The 25026-nt window shown below is 42.3% G+C and overlaps 1 protein-coding gene across 1 annotated transcript in view; it reads right to left on the bottom strand.

Annotated features, from left to right (window-relative positions):
* LOC145342614 (gamma-aminobutyric acid receptor subunit gamma-4-like) overlaps positions 1–25026 on the bottom strand; it is a 229624-nt gene that overhangs the window by 169997 nt on the left and 34601 nt on the right. The window contains exon 2 of the mRNA XM_080188158.1: positions 14241–14386. Within this exon, the coding sequence (XP_080044284.1) occupies positions 14241–14386 (146 nt within the window). The remainder of the gene's footprint in view (positions 1–14240; positions 14387–25026) is intronic.

The following is a 25026-nucleotide window of genomic DNA, read 5'->3' as shown; positions in this document are numbered from 1 at the left end:
TTTTAAAGAGTAATCAGAGCTGATTTCAATATTTAAATCTCTATTTGCATTTCATTAGTGTATTGTCTCCAGCAAGGACAGTTAGTGAGATTTTGCAAGCCTAGGCAAGTTGTGGGGGTTACAGATAGTGTGACTTGAACGCAAGATCCCGGTTGAGGCTGTCCTCATGTGTGTGGAACTTGGCTATCAGTCTCTGCTCAGCGACTCAGCGTTGTCGTGTGTCATGAAGGCCACCTTGGAGAGCGCTTACCCGAAGATCAGAGGCTGAATGCCCATGACTGCTGAAGTGTTCACCAATAGGAAGAGAACACTCTTGCCTGGTGACTGTCGAGCGGTGTTTATTCATCCATTGTTGTAGTGTCTGCATGGTCTTCCCAATATACCATGCCTCGGGACATCCTTTCCTGCAGCGTATCAGGTAGACAACATTGCAAGACATGTACCTATTGGATGGTGTTCTCATGTGAGATAATACATCCATGTCGATGATTTGGCATGTCTTGCAGAGGTTGCTGTGGCAGGGCTGTATGGTGTCCACAACACATTTGGCCTCTGATCTTTGGGTGAGCATTCTCCAAAGCACCCTTCAGGACACAAGACAATGCAGACTCACTAAGCAGAGACTGATAGCCAAGTTCCACACACATGAAGGCGGCTTCAACCGGGATCATAGGTTCATGTCACACTATGTGTAAGCCCCATGATTTGCCTGGGCTTGCAAAATCTCACTAACTGTCCTGGCTGGAGACAATACATATCTCTTTAACCTGTGCTTAATCCTCTCTCCACTCACATTGTCTGTACCTTTAAGACTTGATTAACTGTAAAGATTCACATTCCAACCATTGTTTTGTAAATTGAGTTTGCGTCTTTATATGCCTTGTTTGTGAACAGAACTCCCACTTACCTGACGAAGGAGCAGCGCTCCGAAAGCTAGTGGATTTTGCTACCAAACAAACTTGTTGGACTTTAACCTGGTGTTGTGAGACCCCAGTCCAACGCCAGCATCTCCACATCAAGCAATATTATAACAGGGAAGATTGTCAGAATAGGAGTGTATTTGCGATAATAGGTGTAGGGAGTGAAATAAAAATATCTGAGAAAGAATTGTAAATCAAAGATTGGAAAGTTGATCCTCCAATAACCAGAGGTGTTTAAAAATGTAGATATAACATTAAACGATATGCCAGAAAACTGCCAAGATGATTTACAAAAGCTCTTATATTGATTTGTGTGAATTGGCCAGAGAAGACATCTTTGCTTATACACAATATTAGTGTAGAAGATGCTTCCCCATAAAGCAGCATCTTTACAGACTAAATTCTGAGAAATTAGCCCAAGTGAGGGAAGAAACCAAGTTGATATGGAAAATGTCATTATTGAACTGAGTCTTAGCAGCTGGAGATTTTGTAATGGTACGGAATCTGGCGGGGGGGGGGGGGTGGAATCACAATGATTATATATGGACTATCACAAAGTTAATGTGGAAACAAAGGTGGATTCATATCTGATTCCCAGATTAGAAGATTATTTTGAGGAGATTGGGCAGGTAATGTTTTTGTTACAAAAATTGATTAATAGAAGGGATATTGACCAATATGTCCAAACAAGTATCAGCTTTTGTAATCCTGGATGACCTTATCAACGTAAAGTCAAGCTTTTCAGAACGAAAAATGAAACCAGAGTTAGCCTTCAAATAAGGTTATTTGAAGGGTTATGTCACTGTGTTGATGATTTGGATGTGTTCAGTGAAACCTGGGATGCACATTTACAGTATTTGAATTAATTTGTTTAATTGGTTACAAAGATCCAATTTGGGCATAAACTTGGCAAAAAGTGAAGTTGTCAAAGCAAAAGTAACTTTTTGGGGACATACAGTGGGCCAAGGCCAAGTAATGTCGAGAGAAGCAAGAATAAGGGTTATCCTGCATTCTCTAGTGTCTAAGACAAGACAAGAGGTTTTGTGGTTATATTGACACTAATGGATTCTATCAGAAGTTTGTTCTGAATTTCAGCGCCAGAGCGGCTCTCCAGATAAGCTTGTTGAAGAAAGGTAAGAAAACTGAATGGATACAGGATGTCAAAATGCCTTTGATAGCTTGAAGGCTGTCCTGACTACTGCACTGGTTTCAGAAGCACCAGATTATGTAAAGCCCTTTCAATTGGCTGTTGATGCCAGTGGTGTACGTGCTGGTGCAATCTTATTGCAGGAGAATGAGACAGGGGTTAAGCAGCCAATTAGATACTTTCCTTGGAAGTTGAATTCTTGTCAACCGAAGTATTCAACTGTGGAAAAATAAATTTTGAATTTGGTTTTGACTCAAGAACATTTTGAAATCTACATATCTAACAACTCTGTAGAGACTGTTATTTACTCAGACGATTATCCTTTAGACTTTTTAGCAAAATTTCAGCCAAGAATCTGAGACTATTTCATTGGCGTTTATGCTTCAACCATATAATTTGAAATCTATTCATGTAGCTGGTAGATATCACAGCAACTGTTTTATCAAGCGTTTAAATGTGGAGGAATATGGCTGTCGTGATCAGAATGGACTTGTGTGAAATATTAAGTCAAGTATCCGTGCACATTGTAAATTCATTGTTATCACTGGAGTAAGGTATGTATAAGTAATATAGAGACAGTGATGAGAGGATCATCTAAACAAAAATGAAAACACCTCTTAAAGATACCTTTTCATTTTTCTTTCTGTGGGAAGTGTTATGCAATATGTATAATTTTTAATTGAATATCTGGATAGACTCTTGACTGAAAGGTCAAGTCATTTGGGTTTGTTTGTGTCTGCACACGTGTAATGAGGGTTTACATCATCCGAAATTAAAAAAAAGGTTAAAAATTTAGTGATTGTGGGAGAAAAAGGCAAAGTAGAAAAGGTCTTATTGTTGCCTTGTGGAAATAGTCAAATGACACAAACATAGGGAAGAGACTGAAAGCGGAGAAAGCTCAGTATTTCTCAGAATGAGAGGAGACAGAATTTCTCATCCCTAATGAGAAAGACTACAAGGTTACTGGGGATAGTAGAACTCAGCAAAATGATCAGTTTAAAATAGGTCTGACTGGAAGATGAGTTTGGGGAAGACATTTGTCTGCAGTTGAAGTAGTAAGTTTAGCGGGGGGTCGGAGGGGTGTTGGGTGCCTCGAGGAGAGAGATGAGTTGGGTGATAAGCAAAGAAGAAACAGAAATTTATAACACAGGAACAGTCCCTTTGGCACTCCAAGCCTGCACCGACCATGCTGCCTGACTGAATTAAAACCCCCGACCCTTTCAGGGAGCATATCCCTCTATTCTCCTCCCATTTATCAAGACGCCACTTAAAAGTCACTATCATATCTGCTTCTACTATCTCTGCCGATAGCGGGTTCCAGGCACCCACCGCCCTCTGTGTAAAAAACTTGCCTCATACATCTGAGGCACTAGAAAATCCAAGATAACCCTTATTCTTGCTTCTCTCAGAATTACTTGGCCTTGGCCCTCTGTATGGACCAAAAAAAGTTACTTTTGCTTTGACAGATGCAGTTTTTGTCAAGTTTATGCCCAAATTGGTGTTTTGTAACCAATTAAACAACTAATTCAAATGTTGTAAATGTGCCTCCCAGGTTTCACTGATCACATCCAAATCATCAACACAGTGACATAGCCCTTCAATGACCTTGTTGGCTAACTTTTGGTAAGTTGCTGGTGAGTTTTTCATTCTGAAAAGCATGACTTTACATTGATAAGTTCATCCAGGAACAGCGGAGGACTTTCAACACAATTTTTCACAGTGCTCAGCAAAAGAATACACCAGTGAAAAAGAAGGACAGTAGAAAAAGAGATAATCAACCATGGATATCGAGGGAAATAAAGGAGGGTATCAAATTGAAAGAAAATGCATACAAAGTGGCAAAGATTAGTAGGAAACTAGAGGATTGGAAAATCTTTAAAGGTCAGCAGAAAGCCACGAAAAAAGCTGTAAAGAAAAGTAAGATGGATTATGAGTAAAGTAGCTCAGAATATAAAAACAGACAGCAGAAGTTTCTACAAATATATAAAATGAAAAAGAGTGGCTAAAGTAAACATTGGTCCTTTAGAGGGCAAGAAGGGGGATGTAATAATTGGAAATGAGAAAATGGCTGAGGCATTGAACAGATATTTTGTGTCGGCCTTCACAGTAGAAGGCACAAATAACATGCCAAAAATTGATGACAGGAAAGCTATACAGGTGAAGACCTAGAAATGATCATTATCACAAAAGATATGGTGTTGGGCAAGCTAATGGAGCTAAAGGTAGGAAAGTCTCCTGGCCCTGATGAAATGCATCCTAGGCCACTGAAAGAGATGGTGGGGGAAATAGCAAATGCATTAGTGGTTTTCCAAAACCACTAATTCATTGGACTCTGAGTTGGTTCCCGCAGACTGGAAAACAGCAAATGTTACACCACTGTTTAAAAAAGGAGGTGGACAATAGGTTGGTAACTACAGGCCGGTTAGCTTAACTTCTGTGGTAGAAAAATGTTTGAATCTGTCATCAAGGAAGAAATAGCGAGACATCTGGATACAAATTGTCCCATTGGGAAGATGCAGTATGGGTTCATGAAGAGCAGGTCAAGTTGCACTAATTGGTGGAATTCTTTGAGAACATTACATGTGCAGTGGGCAATGGGGAACCTGTGGGTGTGGTGTATCTGGATTTCCAGAAAGCATTTGATAATATGCCGTGCCAAAAGCTGCTACATAAGATAAAAGTGCATGGTGTTAAGGGTAATGTAGTAGCATGGATAGAGGATTAGTTAATTAGCAGAAAGCAAAGAGTAGGGATAAATGGTTGTTTTTCATGTGGGTGATTAGTGACTAGTGGTGTGCCTCAGGGATCAGTGTTGGGACTGCAATTGTTTACGATTTATATGGATGATTTGGAGTTGGGGACCAAGTATACTATGTCAAAATTCGCAGATGACTCTAAGATGGGTAGCAGAGCAAAGTGTGCAGAGGACACTGAAAGTCCACAAAGGGATATAGATAGTCAAAGTGAGTGGGCAAGTGTTTGGTAAATGAAGTACAATGTTGGTAAATGTGAAGTCATCCATTTTGGTAGGAATAACAGCAAAATGGACAATTATTTAAATGGTCAAAAGTTGCAGAATGCTGCTATGCAGAGGGATCTGCATGTCCTTGTGCACGAATCACAAAAAGTTGGTTTGCAGGTGCAGCAGATAATTAAGTAGTCAAATGGAATTTTGTCCTTCATTGCTAGAGGGATAGCGTTTAAAAACAGCAAGGTTATGTTGCAGCTATATAAGGTGCTGTTGAGGCCACACCTGGAGTACTGTGTTCAATTTTGGTCTCCTTACTTGAGAAAGAATATACTGGCACTGGAGGGGGTATAGAGGAGATTTATTAGGTTGATTCCGGAGTTGAGAGGTTTGACTTATGAGGAGAGACTGAGTAGACTGGGGCTATACACATTGGAATTCAGAAGAATGAGGGGAGATCTTATAGGAACATATAAGATTATGAAGGGAACAGATAAGATAGAAGCAGGGAGGTTGTTACCACTGGCAGGTGAAACTAGAACTAGGTGGCTTACAAATCTGTGGAATTCCCTGCCCAGTGAAGCAGTTGAGGCTACTTCATTGAATGTTTTTAAGGCAAGGATAGATACATTTTTGAACAGTAAAGGAACTAAGGGTTGTGGTCAGCGGGTGGGTAAGTGGAGCTGAGTCCAGAAAAAGATCAGCCATAATCTTATTGAATGGCGGAGCAGGCTCGAGGGGCCAGATGGCCTACTCTTGCATAATTCTTACGCTCTTAAGTACAAAAGCTGATTTTTGGACATATTTGTCAAGTGAATGTTCAGGAATCCAGAAGAAAAGCACTTGTAACTGTGTGAGTCTTGACAGGTTAGTGGCAACTCTTCACTGGTTTATGTGTTTGTAAAAATATTGCTGGGTTAAAAGAATTATATAAAGAAAACTTAAATTTAAATTATCTTCTTCTGCTAAAATCGAGATCTTTCCAACTTTTTTGCCCAGTGTAATAAATTCAGCTTCTTGTTTAATGAATGCTTTATTCTTTGTGTTAAAAGTTCATCAGCAGACTCCTGAGAATTTGGTCATTAACTTTCCTCCACGTTTCTAGTGAAAAAAGTTATGATTTAACAAACCAGGTTTCACTCTGGAATTTGATTCCAACTGGGGTTTCAACAATTTGTAGAAATGGATAGCCATTAAAGAGATATGGTTGCAAGGTGATCATGATGAATTTTGAAAGGTTATGCTATTTTGAAAAGATAAGCAGCTAGAAGAATGTGGTGGGGTAGCTCTGCTAATTAAGAATGTCATTAATACAATAATGGGAAGGACCTTAGCTCAGTGATAGACAGGCAATCTCGGCTGATGAGTGTGCCTTACGTGTGGCCTTCCTTCATCTCAATGGGCCAAGCTTGTAATCAGTCTTGTTCAATGACCATGAACCTATCAATAAGATCAAATACATTTAATACACATTGAATATTTCATTGAGTTAGAGAGAATGCTTAATCATTCATATACTAATAGCACTGTTGCCAAATGGTAAAAACACAAGAGAAACTTACACTTTGGATGCAGAGGGAGCACATGGCACTCACAATCAATGTTGTGAGCAATCAGCATGTACTCCAATTGCCCTTGCTTTATATACATATCACCTCAGTCATACCAGTCGGAAACATTGACAAACAAAACCAGTGGGATGTGACAACCCTGCATGTGGGCAACAGTCAACAAATGTCTTGTGGGCCACACTCAGAACCCAGCTGGGCTACATATGGCCCTCAGTCCGCAGGTTCCCCACGACTGACTTAGCTCAAAAGTAAGAAGTCTCACAACACCAAGTTAAAGTCCAACAGATTTATCTCGTAGCACAAACTTTCAGAGTGTCGCTCCTTCTTCAGGTGAGTGAGGAATTGTGTTCACAAACAGGGCACATATGGACACAAACTCAATTTACAAGATACTGGTTGGAATGCGAGTCTTTACAGGTAATCAAGTCTTAAAGGTACAGACAATGTGAGTGGAGAAAAGGTTCAGCACAGGTTTAAGAAGTGTGTATTGTCTCCAGCCAGGACAGTCAGTGAGATTTTGCAAGCTCAGGCAAGTCATAGGGGTTACAGATATTGTGACATGAACCCAGGTTGAGGCCTTCTTCATATGTGCGGAACTTGGCTATCAGTTTCTACTGTGATAATAGAAACATAGGACAGTATAGCACAGTACAGGCTCTTCAGCCCACAGTGTTGTGCCAAGCTAAATCCAATCCCAAGATCAAGCTATCCCACACTCTATCATTCTGGAATGCTCCATGTGCCTATCCAATAACTGCTTGAAAGTTCCTAAAGTGTCGGACTCCACTATTACAGCAGGCAGTCTATTCCACACCCCAACCACTCTCTGAGTGAAGAATTTACCTCGGACGTCCCTCCTATATCTCCCACCATGAACCTTATAGTTATGCCCCCTAGTAACAGCTACATCCACCCGAGGAAATAGTCCCTGCACGTCCACTCTATCAATCCCTCTCATCATCTTATAAACCTCTATTAAGTCACCTCTCATCCTCCTCTGCTCCAAAGAGAAAAGCCCCAGCTCCCTCAACCTTTCCTCCTGCATTGTCGTGTGTCATGAAGGCCACCTTGGAGAGCGCTTACCCGAAGATCAGAGGCTGAATGCCCATGACTGCTGAAGTGTTCCCCAACAGGAAGGGAATACTCTTGCCTGGTGATTGTCGAGCAGTGTTCATTCATCTGTTGTCATAGCGTCTGCATGATCTCGCCAATGTACCATGCCTCGGAACATCCTTTCCTGCTGCATATCAGGTAGACAACATTGGCCGAGTTGCAAGAGTATATACTGTGTACCTGGTGGATGATGTTCGCATGTTAGATGATGGCATCCATGTTGATGATCCGGCATGTCTTGCAGAGATTTGTGAAGTCATGGTCACTGTTTTCCTGATGGCTGGGTAGTTTGCTGCGGATAATGGCCTGTTTGAGGTTGTGCGGTTGTTTGAAGGCAAGAAGTGGGGTTGTGGGGATGGCCTTGGTGAGATGTTCATGTTCATCAATGAGATGTCGAAGGCTCCGGAGAAGATGTCATAGTTTCTCTGATCTGGGGAAGTACTGGACAACGAAGGGTACTCTGTCCGCTGTGTCCCGTGTTTGTCTTCTGAGGAGGTCGGTACGGTTTTTCGCTGTGGCGCATCGGAACTGTCGATTGATGAGTTGAGTGCCATATCCTGTTCTTATAAAGGCGTCTTTCAGCGTCTGTAGGCGTCAGTTGCAATCCTCCTCATCTGAGCAGATCCTGTGTATACAGAGGGCTTGTCTATAGGGGATGGCTTCCTTAATGTGGTTAAGGTGGAAGCTGTGGAAGTGGAGCTCTGTGAGGTTATAGAACTATAGAAAATTACAGCTCAGAAACAGGCCTTTTGGCCCTTCTTGTCTGTGCCGAACCATTTTTTTGCCTAGTCCCACTGACCTGCACTTGAACCATATCCCTCCACACCTCTCATCCATGAACCCGTCCAAGCTTTCCTTAAATGTTAAAAGTGACCCTGCATTTACCACTTTATCCAGCAGCTCATTCCACACTCCCACCACTCTCTGCGTGAAGAAACCCCCCCCTAATATTCCCTTTAAACTTTTCTCCTTTCACCCTTAACCCATGCCCTCTGTTTTTTTCTCCCCTAGCCTCAGTGGAAAAAGCCTGCTTGCATTCACTCTATCTATACCCATCAAAATCTTTTACACCTCTATCAAATCCCCCCTCATTCTTCTACGCTGCAGGGAATAAAGTCCTAACCTATTCAATCTCTCTCTGTAACTCAGCTTCCCAAGTCCCGGCAACATCCTTGTGAACCTTCTCTGCACTCTCTCAACCTTATTTACATCCTTCCTGTAACGAGCTGACCAAAACTGTACACAATCCTCTAAATTCGGCCTCACAATGCCTTATGTAACCTTACCATAACACTCCAACTTTTATACTCGATACTCCGATTTATAAAGGCCAGTGTACCAAAAGCACTCTTTACGACCCTGTCCACCTGTGACATCACTTTTAGGGAATTCTGTACCTGTATTCCCAGATCTCTCTGTTCAACTGCACTCTTCAGAGTCCTACCATTTACCCTGTACGTTCTACTTTGGTTCGTCCTTCCAAAGTCCTCACACTTGTCTGCATTAAATTCCATTTGCCATTTTTCAGCCCATTTTTCTAGTTGGTCCAAATCCCTCTGCAAGCTTTGAAAACCTTCCATGGGCTTGTGGTACAGTGAAGTGCTGAGGTAACTGTCCTTGATGGAGATGCATGTGTCCAAGAATGCAACCGATTCCGGAGAGTAGTTCATGGTGAGTCTAATGATGGGATGGAACTTGTTGATGTCATTATATAGTTGTTGCAGTGATCGTTCGCCATGAATCCAAAGAAAGAAAATCTTATTGATATATCTGGTGTATAACTTCGGTTGAAGGTCTTGTGCAGTGAACAGGACTTGTTCGAACTTGTACATGAAGATGTTGGCATATTGAGGTGCAAATTTGATCCCTATGGCTGCTCTGTGTGTCTGGATGAAAAACTGGTTGTTGAAGGTGAAGACATTGTGGACCATTGTCCGCAGCAAACTATCCATCATTCAGGAGAACAGTGACCACGACACCATACAACACTGCCACAGCAACCTTTGCAAGATGTGCTGGATCATCGACATGGATGCCATCATCTCATGTGAGAACAGGTATCCACCAGGTACACGGTACATCCTCTTGTGACTCGGCCAAATGTTGTCTATCTGATACACTGCAGGAAAGGATGACCCAAGGCATGGCATATTGGAGAGACCATGCAGATGCTACGACAACAGATAAATGAACACTGCTTGACAATCACCAGGCAGGAATGTTCCCTTCCTGTCGGGGAACACTTCAGCCTCTGATCTTCAGGTAAGCATTCTCCAAGGCGGCCTTTACAACACACGACAACGCAGAATCGCTGAGCAGAAACTGATAGCCAAGTTCCGCACACATGAGGAAGGCCTCAACTGGGATCTTGGGTGCATGTCACACTATCTGTAACCCCCATGATTTGCCTGGGCTTGTAAAATCTCACTAACTGTCCTCACTGAAGACAATATATACCTCTTTAACCTGTGCTTAACCCCCTCTCCACTCACATAGCCTGTACCTTTAAGACTTGATTACCTGTAAAGACTCACATTCCAACCATTATCTTGTAAGTTGAGCTTGTGTCTATATGTGGCCTGTTTGTGAACACAACTCTTCACTCACCTGAAGAAGGAGCGGCACTCCAAAAGCTTGTGCTATCAAATAAATCTGTTGGACTTTAAGCTGGTTTTGTGAGACTTCTTACTATGCCTACCCAAATCCAATGTTGACATCTTCACATCTTAGCTCAAAAGAGCAAGACATAGAGTGAAACTGGGTAGCGATAAGAAATATGAAATGTAAAAGTCAATTGTGAAAGTAGATTGTAGACCCATAACAGTCTGTAGGATAGAGTGTAAGGAATGTAATATATGGAGTGTGTAAAAAGCTACTACAATGATCATGGGTGACTTTAGCCTACATTGGGAAAATCAGATTGGTAAAGATAGTCTGAACAATGAGTTCATAGAATGTATTCAGGACAATTTTAGAGTAATATGCTCTGGAACCAACCAAGAAGCAGGTTATTCTGGACCTTGTATTGAGCAATGAGAGGATAAATCAGTAACCTCATGGTAAAGGAGCCTTTTGGTGACAGCAATCACGTGACAGATTTTCATGTTCAGTTTGAAAGTGTGGGTTTAAGACCAATGTCTTAAAGCTGAATATGAAAGCAGACCTTGCTGAAGTGAACTGGAAAACTAGGTTATAAGGTTGATTTAACTAGGTTAAATCTTGGCTTTAAAGTCCGCCACATAGAGGTTCAGTGGCAGACTTTAAAGCCAAAGATTTGACCAGTATTAAAGAAAGACTCTTTGAGAAATGTGCATCATCTATGGTTGAATAATGAAGTTATGGAAAGTACTAAACTGAAAGAGGCACAACTCTGCAAAGTGCAGTAGTATCAGGATGATGCCTGGTTTGGAGGGTAGGTCTTATGAGGAAACGTTGATAAGACCTACCCTTTATAAGACCCTTGTCAGACCCCGCTTGGAGTACTGTGCACAGTTCTGGTCGCCTCACTACAGGAAGGATGTGGAAGCTATTGAGAGGATGCAGAGGAGATTTACAAGGGCCTTTTGAAGATAGGTTGAGGGAGCTAGGTCTCTTCCCCCTGAAGAGACGAAGGTTGAGAGGCGACCTGATAGAGGTTTATAAAATGTTGAGAGGAATAGATAGGGTGGATTCTCGGAGGCTATTTCCCAGGGCTGAAATGGTTGCTATGAGAGGACACAGATTTAAGGTGCTGGGAAGCAAGTACAGAGGAGATGTTAGGGGTAAGTTTTTCACTCAGAGGGTGGTGAGTGAGTGGAATCGGCTGCCATCGATGGTGGTAGAGGCGAACTCGCTGGGGTCTTTTAAAAGATTTCTGGTTGAGCATATGGGATCTAATGGCCTTGGGAGTTACAGATGGTTCTATGGCTTGGTAGGTATGGATGTGATCGGTGCAACTTGTGGGCCGAAGGGCCTGTTTGTGCTGTAGTGTTCTATGTTCTATGTTGAGGGAGCTGGGGCTTTTCTCTTTGGAGCGGAGGAGGATGAGAGGCGACTTAATAGAAGTTCATAAGATGACGAGGGTGATAGATAGAGTGGATGTTCAGAGACTATTTCCTCGGATGGATGTAGCTCTTACTAGGTAACTATAAGGTTCATGGTGGGAGACATAGCAGGGGTGCTCGAAGTAGGTTCTTTGCTCAGAGAGTGTTTGGGGTGTGGAATGCCCTGCCTGCTGTAATAGAGGAGTCGGACACTTTAGGAACTTTCAAGCGGTTATTGATAGGCACATGGAGCACACCAGAATGATAGGGAGTGGAATAGCTCGATCTTGGGTTAAGACATAGCATGGCACAACATTGAGGGCCGAAGGGCCTGTACAGTGCTGTACTGTTCTATGTTCTATATATTCCAAAGTGACTGAAACATAACTATTACACCTAAAGGCTGACAAGTCCCCAGGACCAGATAGCATGCATCCTAAGGTCTTAAAATAAGTGGCTACAGAGATAGTGGCAGCATTGATTCTAATCATTCAAAAGTGCTTAGAATCTGCAAATGTCTCAATGGATTGGAAAGTAGCAAATGTAACACCTTTATTCAAGAAAGGAGGGAGCCAAAAAGCTGGAATCAACAGGCCAGTTGGCCTAACATATGAAAATTGCAGGAAAATTATTAAGGAGGATGTAGCAAGTGATGTAGGATCAGCCAGGGTCAACATGCCATTGTGAAATGGAAATCATTTTTAACTAATCCATTGGACTTTCTTGTAGAAATATCAAGCAAGGTGGATAGAGGTGGACCTGTGATTGTGGTGTCCTTGGATTTCCAAAAAGCATTTGATCAGAAACCACATCAAAGGTGCCACACAAAAGAGGTGTGGAGGATAAGGTATTAGTAAGGGTAGAGGATTGGTTAATAAGAAGCAGAGAATAGGAGTAAATGGGTCATTTTTGGGCTGGCAAGCTGTAACTAATGGAGAGCCACAGGTACTTGTGCCTCAATAATTTCCAATCTATATGAATGATTTGAATGAAGGAGTCGAATGAATGGTATCTAAATTTGCCAATAACAGCAAGATGGTAGGAAAGTAGATGGTCAAAATGAGGAAAAGACTCTACAAAGAGATATAGACAGTTTAAAAGAGTGGTGAAATATCTGGCAACGTAGGAAAATATGAACCTAACATATGAAAATTCACGTTGGCAGAAAGAATAGAAAACTGGAAAGAGATTACATAACTCTGAGGTACAGAGGGATTTGGGTATCCTGATGCTAAAATCACAAAACTCTCGTCCGCAAGTACAACAAGCAATTAGGAAAGCAAATAGAACGTTGGTGTTTATTACAAGGGAAGTGGAATATAGAAGTTTTACTTTAGCTGAATAGAGCCTTGGAGAAACTACAGCTGCAATACTGTGCACAGTTTTGGTCTCCTTATTTGAGAAAAAAAAAGATAATAGCATTAGAAACAAGTCCAGAAGGTTAACACAATTCATTCCTGGATTGAAGGTCTTATTTTGTGAGGAAAGATTGAACAGGCTGAGCTATTGAAATTTACAAGAATGAGAGTTGATCTTATTGAGACATATGCAATCCCGAGGGGCTTGATAGGGTGAATACCTGGAGGATATTTCCTCTTGTGGGAGAGACTGGAAATAGAGGATGCCATTTAAGAAGAAGATGGAGATGAGGAGAAATGTTTTCTCTCAGATGGTCATTAGTCTGTGGAATTCTTTTCCCCAGAAAGCAGTAGAGGTTAGTTCAGTGAGTTTTTTCACAGCAGTTATATAGACTTTTAATAGGCCAGTTTAATAACAGTCAGGAGTTATGAAGGGCAGACAGGAAAGTGGCCACACCCCAAGTGATTTTATTGGATGGAAGAGCAGGCTCAAAGGGCCAAGTGATCTGAACCTACATCGTAAATTCCTGGTGCCCTTTGATACTCCATCCAGCCTAATACCATTCTCTCCCTCACTCCCCACTCCGTCTAATGTCCCATTCCATTTCCTCACTGCACACATCACCCAATATTCTTCTTTTTCATGAGAGTATCTAATCGTTTGAGAAATAATTCATAGATTTGCCTTGGACTGCTGATTGTCAAAAAGAATGCTACATATTTGTCACTCACAGTGTAAACTACATTTATTCTAACTTCCTTTTTAACTCTTTGATGTTATAAAGTGTAAATTGTTTCCAAATATTAACATCTTACCGGCTAATAATAACGTGCTCAAATCTGATCATAATCGTCCAGAGTTTGGATGATCTCTCTCAGTTCAGTCTTTAATGAATTTCAGTAAATAAAAATGGTCTACCTTTTCAGAACTCTCTTTACAGTCTGAAACTGCCCCACTCTGTTAATCTAAGCTATCCCATCTCCACTGCATTCCTTTCTTGCCTCACCTTGAAGTGGACGCAATCTAATTGCAATCAAGCCAACCAGTCTTCCAGTATGAATGCTGTGCCTCACCCCCTGTGCTATGATGAGAACTAGGTGTGTGTGCCTTATGATCAGTTCTAACAAGTCTCTCACTTACTTCCAACATCTGGCCGCAGTTTGTTGTCGTACCCGCTCAGCAGTGAGTTCAGAATGTGTGTTGCATCTGCATCTTGAGATTTTGGAGCCAGAACCCATGTCTTATTCATCCCAACTTCATCATCATCTTCATCTTCAATTCTGGTGCTGTGAACAGAGATGGAAATGGAATATTTTAGGGATTGAAAAGCTTTCTCAGTAAATTTTTGCTGATAGTAATCACGACTCCAGGTCAAAAACAATGGGTGTGCTTCAGTTAAATTTCTTTGCTGTTTCCCAATTGGCTAATAACAATCTATGAGAGTTTTTACGCGTCAGTGGGTGATAGATTGATAACAGCAGAGAAGGAGACTATTCAACCCAACATGTCTGTGGGAAACTCTCTAAGACCAACTCAGTCAGTCCTATCCCCTCCCTTTCCCTCATATTTTCTCTTCTGATAATTAACCAATATTCTTGAAAAACCCACAACTGAATCTACCTCTGCCACAGTCTCAGGCAGTCCATTCCAGATCCTAATCACTCGCTGCATCAGAAAACTTAACCTCATGTCATGTTTCTTCTCTTATCATGATGTGGAGATGCCGGCGTTGGACTGGGGTAAACACAGTAAGAAGTCTCACAACACTAGGTTAAAGTCCAACAGGTTTATTTGGTAATAAACGCCAATAAGAGCTCTGTCCTTCATCAGATGAGTGGGGAGTTCTGATCACAAAAAGGGCATATAAAGGCTCACACAGTTCACAGAATACTGATTAGAATGCAAGACTTTACACTTAATCAAGTCTTAAAGGTGCAGACAATGTGAGTGGAGATATCATTAAGCATAGGTTAAAGAGATGTGTATTGTCTCCAGACAGAACAGTAAGTGAGATGTTGCAAGTTCTTGGGGGTTATGGGGCAATTTATGGGGGTTACAGATAGTGTGACATGAACCCAAGCTCCCAGTTGAGGCCGTCCTCATGTGTGCGGAACTTGGCTATCAGTCTCTGCTCAGCAACTCTGCGCTGTTGTATGTCGTGAAGGCCGCCTTGTAGAACGTTTTTGCCAGTTTCCAGATGCAACTCTACAATTCATCTGCTTCATCCTGGACCACAATGTCTTGACCTTCAACAACCAGTTCCTCATCCAGACACATGGAGCAGTCATGAGTATCAAATTCGCACCTCGATATGCCAACACCTTCATGCACAGATTCGAACAAATCCTCGTCAATGCACAGGACCTTCAAATGAAGTTATACACCAGATACATCAATAAGAATTTCTTCCTTTGGATTCATGGCAAACAGTCACTGTAACAACTATATGATGACACCAACAAGTTCCATCCCACCAGCAGACGCACCATGAACTACTCTCTGGAATTGGTTGCATTCTTGGACACATGCATCTCCATCAAGGACAGTCATCTCAGCACTTCACTGTGCCGCAAGCCCATGGATAACCTCACGATTCTCCACTTCTCCAGCTTCTACCTAAACAGGTTAAAGCAGCCATCCCCTACTGACAAGCCCTCCATATACGCAGGATCTGCTCAGATGAGGAGGATCACAACAGACACCTCCAGACGCTGAAAAATGCCCTCATAAGAACAGGATATGGCGCTCGACTCATCGATCGAGAGTTCCGACATGCCACAGCGTAAAACCGCACCGACCTCCTCAGAAGACAAACACGGGACATGGTGGACAGAGTACCCTTTGTCGTCCAGTACTTCCCCAGAATGGAGAAGCTACAGCATCTTCTCCGGAGTTTTCAGCATGTCATTGATGAAGACGAACATCTCGCCAAGGCCATCCCCACACCCCCACTTCTTGCCTTCAAACAACCGCACAACCTCAAACAGGCCATTTTCTGCAGCAAACTACCCAGCCTTCAGGAGAACAGTGACTACAACACCACACAACTCTGCCACAGCAACCTCTGCAAGACATGCTGAATCATTGACACAGATGCCATCATCTCACGTGAGAACACCACCCACCAGTTACACGGTACATACTCTTGCAACTCGGCCAACGTTGTCTACCTGATACACTGCAGGAAAGGATGTCCCAAGGCATTGTATATTGGGGAGACCATGCAGATGCTACGACAACGGATGAATGAACACCGTTCGACAATCATCAGGCAAGACTGTTCCCTTCCTGTTGGCGAACACTTCAACGGTCATGGGAATGCGGCCTCTGATCTTCGGGTAAACGTTCTCCAAGGCGGCCTTCACGACATGCGACAGCGCAGAGTCGCTGAGCAGAGACTGATAGGCAAGTTCTGCACACATGAGGATGGCCTCAACCAGGATCTTGGGTTCATGTCACACTATCTGTAACCCCCATGACTTGCCTGGGCTTGCGACATCTCACTTATTGTCCTGTCTGGAGACAATACACATCTCTTTAATCGATGCTTAATGCTAGCTCCACTCACATTGTCTGCACCTTTAAGACTAGGTGAAAAGACTTGCATTCTAATTAGTATTCTGTAAATTGTGTGTGTCTTTATATGCCCTCTTTGTGATCAGAACTCCCCACTCACCTGACAAAGGAGCACAGTTCTGAAAGCTAGTGGTGTTTACTACCAAATAAACCTGTTGGATTTTAACCTGGTGTTGTGAGACTTCTTACTGTGTTCTCTTGTCAACCAGTTTAAATCTGTGTGTTTTTTAAAATATATACTTACATAGAAACTAGGAGCAGAGGTAGGCCATACAGTATGCTCACCATTCATTATGATTATGTTCCCACCTTTCCCACATATCCTTTGATTCCCTTTACTCCAAGAGTTATATTCAACTCCTTGAAAACATGCAATGTTTTGGCCTCAGCTGCTTTCTGCGGTCCACTCAGTAAGAAGTCTCACAATACCATGTTAAAGTCCAACAGGTTTATTTGGTATCACAAGCTTTCAGCGCACTGTTTCTTCATCAGGTGACTCACCTGAAGAAGGAGCAGCACTCCGAAAGCTCGTGATACCAAATAAACCTGTTGGGCTTTAATCTGGTGTTGTGAGACTTCTTACTGTGCCCACACCAGTCCAATGCTCATCTGAACCCTACATGGTTTACCCCTTATTCTCAGACTTTGACCCTCCCAGTTTGGGACTCCTCCACCATTAGGAACATCCTTCCTGTATCTACTCTGCCTAGTCCTGTTAGAATTGTACAGATTTCTCCTTACACAAGATCTGGATGTCACTCAAAAGGCCAGTACTTGTTGCCCTTGAACTGAACTTGAGGCCATTTCACGGGGCAATTAATAGTCAACCACATTTGCTGTGACTCTGGAGTCACATGCATACCATGTCAGTAAGGATGGCAGAATTCCCTCCTCCCAACAAATGGGTTTTGACAACAATTGATGATAATTTCATGGTCACCATTACTAGGCTCTCTTTCAGTTCCAGATTTATTAATTGAGTTTAAATTTCACAGCTGCCATGGTAGGATTTGAACTTACATCCCCAGATCATGGATCTCGAATTACCACTATGCCACCATCTCCTTGTGTATTCAGTCTTGATTTTTCAACCAATGGGAAAGGTTTCTCTAAATCTAAACACTCAGGCCCCTGGATGGTGTTTACTTTAATGCTAGGAATATAACGGGTAAGACTGATCAGTTAAAGACATAGATTGACACATGGAAATGTGATATTGTTGCCACCACAGAAAGATGGTTAAGAGAAGGGCAGCACAAGCAAATCGAAATTCTGATTATAGGATCTTTAGGTGAGACAGAGGAAGATGTAACAAAGATAGTTAACACTTTTAATTTAGGAGTTAATTGCTACAATAAGGAAAAATTATATCTTGGAAAGATCTTCAAATTACGATTTAGGAATATAAATGGAGCAGCCACATTTCTGGGAATGTATTATAGTCCCCCAAAAGAGGAACAAATACATAGAGGTGTGTAAGATTTCTTGAAATGTATCCAGGGGAGTTTTTTGTATCACTATGTGGAAGGGCCAACAAGAGATGGATGGCACAGTGCTCGACCTGGTTCGCGGGAATGAAACCAGACAAGTGTTCAATGTGGCAGTGGAGGAGCATTTTAGCAATTGTGGCCCAGTATGGTACGGTTCAAATTTGTTATAGAGAAGGAGAAAGATGGCCTGCAATGAGCGGCTTTGGATTAAGGGAAGGCAGGCTTTACTAAAATAAAGAAGGATCTGGCTAAAGTTGATAGGGAACAGCTCCTTGCAGGAAAGTCAACAGCAGACCAGCGGTGGTGGGGGTGGGGGTGGGGGGGGTAGCATTCAAAGAGGAACTGGGGAGAATACAGGTCCAACATGTTCACTGTAGGTGCAATAAGTTCAAGAAACTCTGGATGTCTAGGACAATTCAGGACTGGATGAGGAAGAAGAGAAATGCTTTTAGCAAGTCCAAAGGGAGCAATTCAGTTGCAGCGTCAGAGAAATATAGGAAGTGCAAGAGGGAACTTGGGAAAGCAATTAGAAGAACAAAAAGGGGACATGAAGGTTAGGGAGAATCATAAAATATTCTATAAATATACTAAGGGGAAGAGAGTAACCAGGGCAACAGTAGGACCTGTTAAAGACAAAGGGGGAACCTGTGTGTGAAGCCACAGGACATTGGAAAGGTGTTGAATGAATACTTCTACACCAGTCTTCACTCAGGGAAAAGATAACCTAGGTATGGAATCAGGAGAAGGGACTGTAAGGAACTTGCACAGTTTGACATAGGAAGGGGAGACATACTGGAGGGTCTGATGGGCTTAAAAATGGACAAATCCCCTGGCCCAGATGAATTGCATCCCACGCTACTGTGGGAGGTACGATGGGAAATTACAGGGGCTCTGACGCAAATTCTTACTTCCTCTCCGGGAAGTGTCAGAAGATTGGCTGGAGGACAGCTAATGCGGTTCTGCTTTTCAAGGAGGGTGGTAGAGATGAACCAGGAGATGACAGACCATGAGTCTTGCATCAGTGGTAGGGAAACTATTGGAGAAAATTCTGAAGGAGGGGATTAATATTCATTTGAAAGGCATGGGTTGACTAAGAATAATCAGCATTGTTTGTCAGTGGGAGGTCATGCCTAACAAATTTGATAGAATTTTTTGAAAATATGATTGAGTGCTTGAATGAGGGCAGTGCAGTTCAAAGAATCACAGAATCCCTACAGTACAGAAAGAGGCCATTTGATCCATCAAGCGTGCACCGAAAACAATTCCACCCAGGATCTATTCCCGTAATCCCATATATTTACACTACTAATTCCCCTGATACTTAAGGGGCAATTTTACCTAATGGCCCTTTCACCGAATCCGCACATCATTGGGTGTGGGGGGAAACATTGGCTCTATTCTCTCTCCAAAGATGCTATCAGACCTGCTCAGTTTCTCAAGCACTTTCTGTTTTTGTATGGGATTCTTATTTTTTGTTAGATACATAAGTGATATAGATGATAATATGGGGCAATGATAAGGACATTTGCAGATGACAACAAAATTGGGAAAAAGAAGGCTGTGGGTTATAGCAAGATTGACGGGCTGTCAGATGGACAGAGCAGTGGCAGCTGTTAAGTGTGAAGTGATGCACTTTGAAAGAAGTAACAAGACAAAGGAATATTTAATGAATGGCAAGATACTAGGAAACTCAGAGGAACAAATGGATCTTGAGGTACTTATTCATAGATCTCTGAAGGCAGCAGAGCAGGTTAATAGGATAATTAAGAAGGCATTAAGAACATTTGTCTTTATCAGTCATGGCACAGAGTGTAAGGGAAGAAGTAATGTTGGAGCAGTACAGAACTTTAGTTAGGCCACAGCTGGAGCATTGTGTGCAGTTCTGTTCACCTTACTATATGAAGGATGTGGTTGCATTAGTGCAGGTATAGAGGAGATTCACCAGGATAGAGCATTTGACCTATGAGGAGAGTCCAGACAGACTTGGATTGTTTTCTTTACAGCAGAGAAGTTTGAGGGGGGACATGATTGAGGTGTATAAGATTATGATGAGTACAAGCAGGATGACTAGGAAATAGCTGTTCCCTTTGGTTAAGGGGTCAATCTCAAGGGGGCATAGTCTTAGGGTGAGAGGCAAGAGATTCAGAGGGGATTTGAGAAAGAAATTCACTCTAAGGGTGATGGGAATCTGGAATGCACTGCCTGGAAAGTGGTGCAGGCCGGTAACCTTACGATGTTTAAACAGTATTTCGATGAGCACATGAAACATCATGGTGCTGTTTTTATAGTGTAGCAGGCTGGGAGACTCAAGTGGCAGAGTAGTGAGCTTCATGTTGGGTGCCACGGTCTCCACGAGTGAGTGTTTCATTCCAGCGAGGTTTACAATAGCTCCCTACTTTTGGCAGTTCCAGCCTGGCCTCATCATTGCCCAAACAGCAAAGTGGCAATGCCCAAAAGGGCACTTTGGCAGTGCCCATCAGGCAGCACCAAAGGTGGGGAGGGGGCCTGGTGATCAGTAGGGGATCCCACTGCCACTCTGCATTTGGCAGTGACAGAGGGAGGGAGGCCAGTGATTGGCAGGGTGTGCGGTTTTGCAGGGCTGGTCAGTGATTGAACTGGCCAGTGGTCGGAAGGCCGGCAGTGCAGGGCTACTGCACATGTGCTGATCTCTGCCATGACAAATCGGTGCATGCATAGTGGCCCACTCACCACTATGCTGCTGGCCTTTTCAGTGAGAATAGGCCCAACCCACTGCATTTTTTGCAAGATTCTTGCTAATGCACTCCGCAATGCACAAAGGTGTGGGAAGTTAATTTTGAAAATCCCGCTGAAGAAAAGACAGGATTTGCTCCAGTTTTAATGCAAATTTGACACTTAGAAATTTTTTGGGAGAATCCCACCCCATAACATTCAAGGAAAAGTTACAAATGCTAGAAAATGGGATTAGTGTGACTTTAGTGATAGTTATTGTCGGTCACTCAATGGGCCGAAGGGCCTTTTCAGGGCTGTACGACTCTATGACATCCTCATTTTGAAGGAATAAAGGGTAGAAACTATGGAGGCTTCGACCACAATTTTCTAATCCTCTTTGTATATGGAAGGATTAGAGGATCGTAAACATAACACCCTTGTTTGAAAAAGTGGGGAGAGAGGAACCCAAAAGCAATTGGCCTGTCCGCTTAACATCAATGATGTGAAAGTTTTGCAGGCAATATTGTCCAATACTTGGCTAGCAAATGGAAGCCATCCAATAGCAATTCATACTTGATTAATACAAAAGTTAATATATTTTTTAAAAAAATTAATTTCTTCCATTGTTTTATTTTCTCACCTTTTTGAAATCTTGTTTTCCATCTTTTGCCACCCATTATATCTCCCCTCCTCCACTCCACTAGGGCCATCTGATACACACCTCATGTTGTCCTTTGGCATTTGTTCTGAAAATTTTTTTGGCAGAACCTTTGTTCTGCACCTTTCAGCACCTTTCTCAACATGATCACTACCATTTCCATTCCCTTTGTTTTTTGTCTATGACATTCTTGTCAATCCACCCCCCACCCCAGTATAAATATCACTTTTTTTTATTGTCTTCAGATATGACAAAGGATCATCCAAACTCAAAGTGTTAGCTCTATTCTCTCTCCACAGATGCTGTCAGACCTGCTGACATTTTCTAGCATTTTCTGTTTTTGTTTCAGGTTCTAGCATCCACAGTAATTTGCTTTTAACATGTGAAGAGGGGCAAGAGACAATGCAAAAGCTTTTCTCAAAATCACAAAGGATTTGGATGGAGTAAATAAGGAATCCATCAGGGTAAATTGCTCCAAATGGGATATAGGCTGCAATCGGATATTTAAAATCAGAGAAATAACATCACAGAATTACACTTTCTGTACTTATTACATTGCTTCTGTTTTTTTTTCTCTGCATTACTCTCTTTTGCAATATTTATCACATTCATCTTATTAATTGCATTTTAGCTACCATCTATTTATAGACAGATGTATTTAATCACAACACTGTCATCTTTGGGAAGTATTTCCCAATGGTACTTAATCTATAATTCATTCAGTCAATCAGGGATGGCCCACCTTTAGCCAGTTGAAAAATTCAATATAAATTCTAGTTACGTGAACCAATCATATGGTTCACGTATGCAGTCACTGTTGTAATGCAGGAAATTAGGCAGCCAATTTGCACACAACAAACTCCAACAGAAAGTAATGAAATAAATCCCCAGAAAATCTGTTGAGTGATATTGGTTTAGAAATAAATATTGATACTGAGGAGATTTCCTTGCTCCTCGTCGAGCAGTGGTATGGGATTTTTTATCGCCATCTTACAGGGTTGACTAGGTTTCAGTTTAAATTTTCATCTGAAGGACACATCATTCACAGTGCAGCAATCCCCCACTACGGCCCTAAAAGTCAACCTAGACTTTGTGCCCAGGTATCTGAACTGGGCATTAGTGTACAACTCAAGAGATGGGCATGATGCCCATTGAACCAATAGTGCTGTTATAGGTTACTGTTCACCTCTCAGTTAGTTAAACATGATCATTTCAATAGATGGTCAAAATGAGCAGCTTGCACTGTAACATTCATGGGGCAACAGAATGGATTCCACACCCAGCGGGTGCTGTTCACACTGCATCATCAACCCTCTTCAGAGTGAATACCTGCAAACACAGAAACACATTACGAAAAACATTACAAACTAGAGTATCTTGCAGCACAGGAGACTATCCAGCCATTTTGTCCAAGCACTTTCTTTGACTGAGCTATTCAATAAGTTTAACTCATCTGCTCTTTCCCCAGAGCCTTGTAAGTTTTCTTCCTTTAACCACGTTCCAATTCTCCTATTCAAAGTTATGATTGAATCTGCTTCTACTGCCCGTTCCATCAATGCATTACTGATGTGCTTTTTCATTCAACTAACGACATTTTGATGCTGTCAAGTTATAGAATATTCATTGAACCACACTTCATTTGACTGTAAGTCTCACATTCTGAGCTCCCCACTGAGGCAGCAGCTGCTGCACCCAGATTTTTTAAAAACATATATACAAGATGAATAGTTTCTTCCTGGTTCACACTGGTGCCTAAATTAGGTTGTCACACTTTCAACTGCTGAAAGCACCCACTGCAAATTGGAAGCAGACTATATATAAAGTTTAACATTGAAAACTCTCAGATAAAAAGACAAAAGTTCAGTCAGATGGAGGCTAACCAGCCCAGAGTGTCTGCACGAACTTGGTGCTAGAATCGCAAATTAATCCCAGAGACCCACTCATTCTCCATATCCCTGCAATGGGAGACTAAATATAGACTGGAACACCACGTTTTAGAATACTAACTCTGAGCTTCCGGTAGCTTCTCAGTTCCATTCTCCACCATGGTGACCCTTCAGCCCTCAGATAGAGTAGGGGAAATGGATCTGACTGGATTGCTGCAATAAGAAGTCTGACAACACGAGCACCCCGCCGGCATCTCCACATCCTGGATTGCTGCATGGCAGGCCAGCATAAGCTCAACGGGCCAAAAACCTCTTTCTGTGCCACAAATTACTCAATAATGCTTCTCCCAGAAAAACAGAAGCCAAAGAGAGTCGGGGAGAACTCTCTTTTGATAGAGTCATACCGGACACAAAGAAAGATGGTTGTGGTCATCTCCAGGACATCACTGCAGGATTCCCCCAGAGTAGTGTCCTCGGCCCAATCATATTCAGCTACTTCATCAATGACGCTCCTACTATTATAAGGTCGGAATTGGATTGTTGTAGGCTGTGATGATTGCACAGTGTTCGAAACTATTCACGACTCATCAGATACAGAAGCAATCCATGCACATAGAATCACTAGTGACCAGATAGAGGCCATTTAGCCTATCGGGTCTGCACTGACTTTTTTGAAAGAACTCTTTACCTAGAGCCTTCTGCCCCAACCCTTTTCCATAACTCTGCGCACTTACTTTAGCTAAACCACCTAACCTGTACATCTTTGGAGGAAACTGGAGTACCCAGAGGAAACCCAAGCAGACTTGGGAAGAACATGCAAACCTTCTAGCCACTTGAGAGAGATTGTGAGTGACACAAGGAATGTCCAGGAGATCGTCAGGAAAGGAACAGCCTGAAAGCTGCTCTGTCTCCTTCTCCCTGTATTGAAATAAGTTTGTCACCCAGTTCAAAAAGTGAACTCTACCACAAACCTAGTAGTGAACCGAGATCTTATAACAATTGTAATATTTTCTACATCTGATTGCATCCAAGAAACCAGCTCACTTAAATCAGTTGCAGTGTTAAAATTGGCTCTTCAAGGAAAATCAAAAGAGACAACCACTTATTATTCTTTGTTTTTGTTTTAGACACTATTGAGCCCTTATCTCAGATTGAGTGTGTGTGAGGCAGGAGGGAGGAGAGCTTGGTAAGGGTATGAGAGGGTTGGGGCAAGGATGATTGCACGAGGGATGAATGTTCAATGAGAAGACAAGGAGAAGTATTTTCTCTCAGGCAGTTGTGCATCTTTGGAACACTGCCCCTGAAGGCGGTGGTCATTGAGGCTCCTTTGACAGCATCTAGAAGAACAAGGGCAGCAGATATATGGCAACATCACTACCTGCAAGTTCCCATCCAAGCCACTCATCATCCTGATTTGAAAATATATTCCTATATCTTCACTGTCGCTAGGTCAAAGTCCTGGAACTCTCTCCCTACATCACAAGGATTGCAAGCAGTTCATTAAGGCAGCTCTCCATCACTTTCTCAATGGCAATTAGGAATGAGCAATAAATGCTGAGCTAGCCAGTGATGCCCACATTTAAAGAACAAAGAAAAGTCCAGCACAGGAACAGGCCTCTTCAGCT

This window comes from Carcharhinus amblyrhynchos, chromosome 4 (genome assembly GCF_965287045.1).
Source record: "Carcharhinus amblyrhynchos chromosome 4, sCarAmb.v2.hapA, whole genome shotgun sequence".
Lineage (NCBI taxonomy): Eukaryota > Metazoa > Chordata > Chondrichthyes > Carcharhiniformes > Carcharhinidae > Carcharhinus > Carcharhinus amblyrhynchos.
This window is presented reverse-complemented; position numbering and strand designations above follow the sequence as displayed.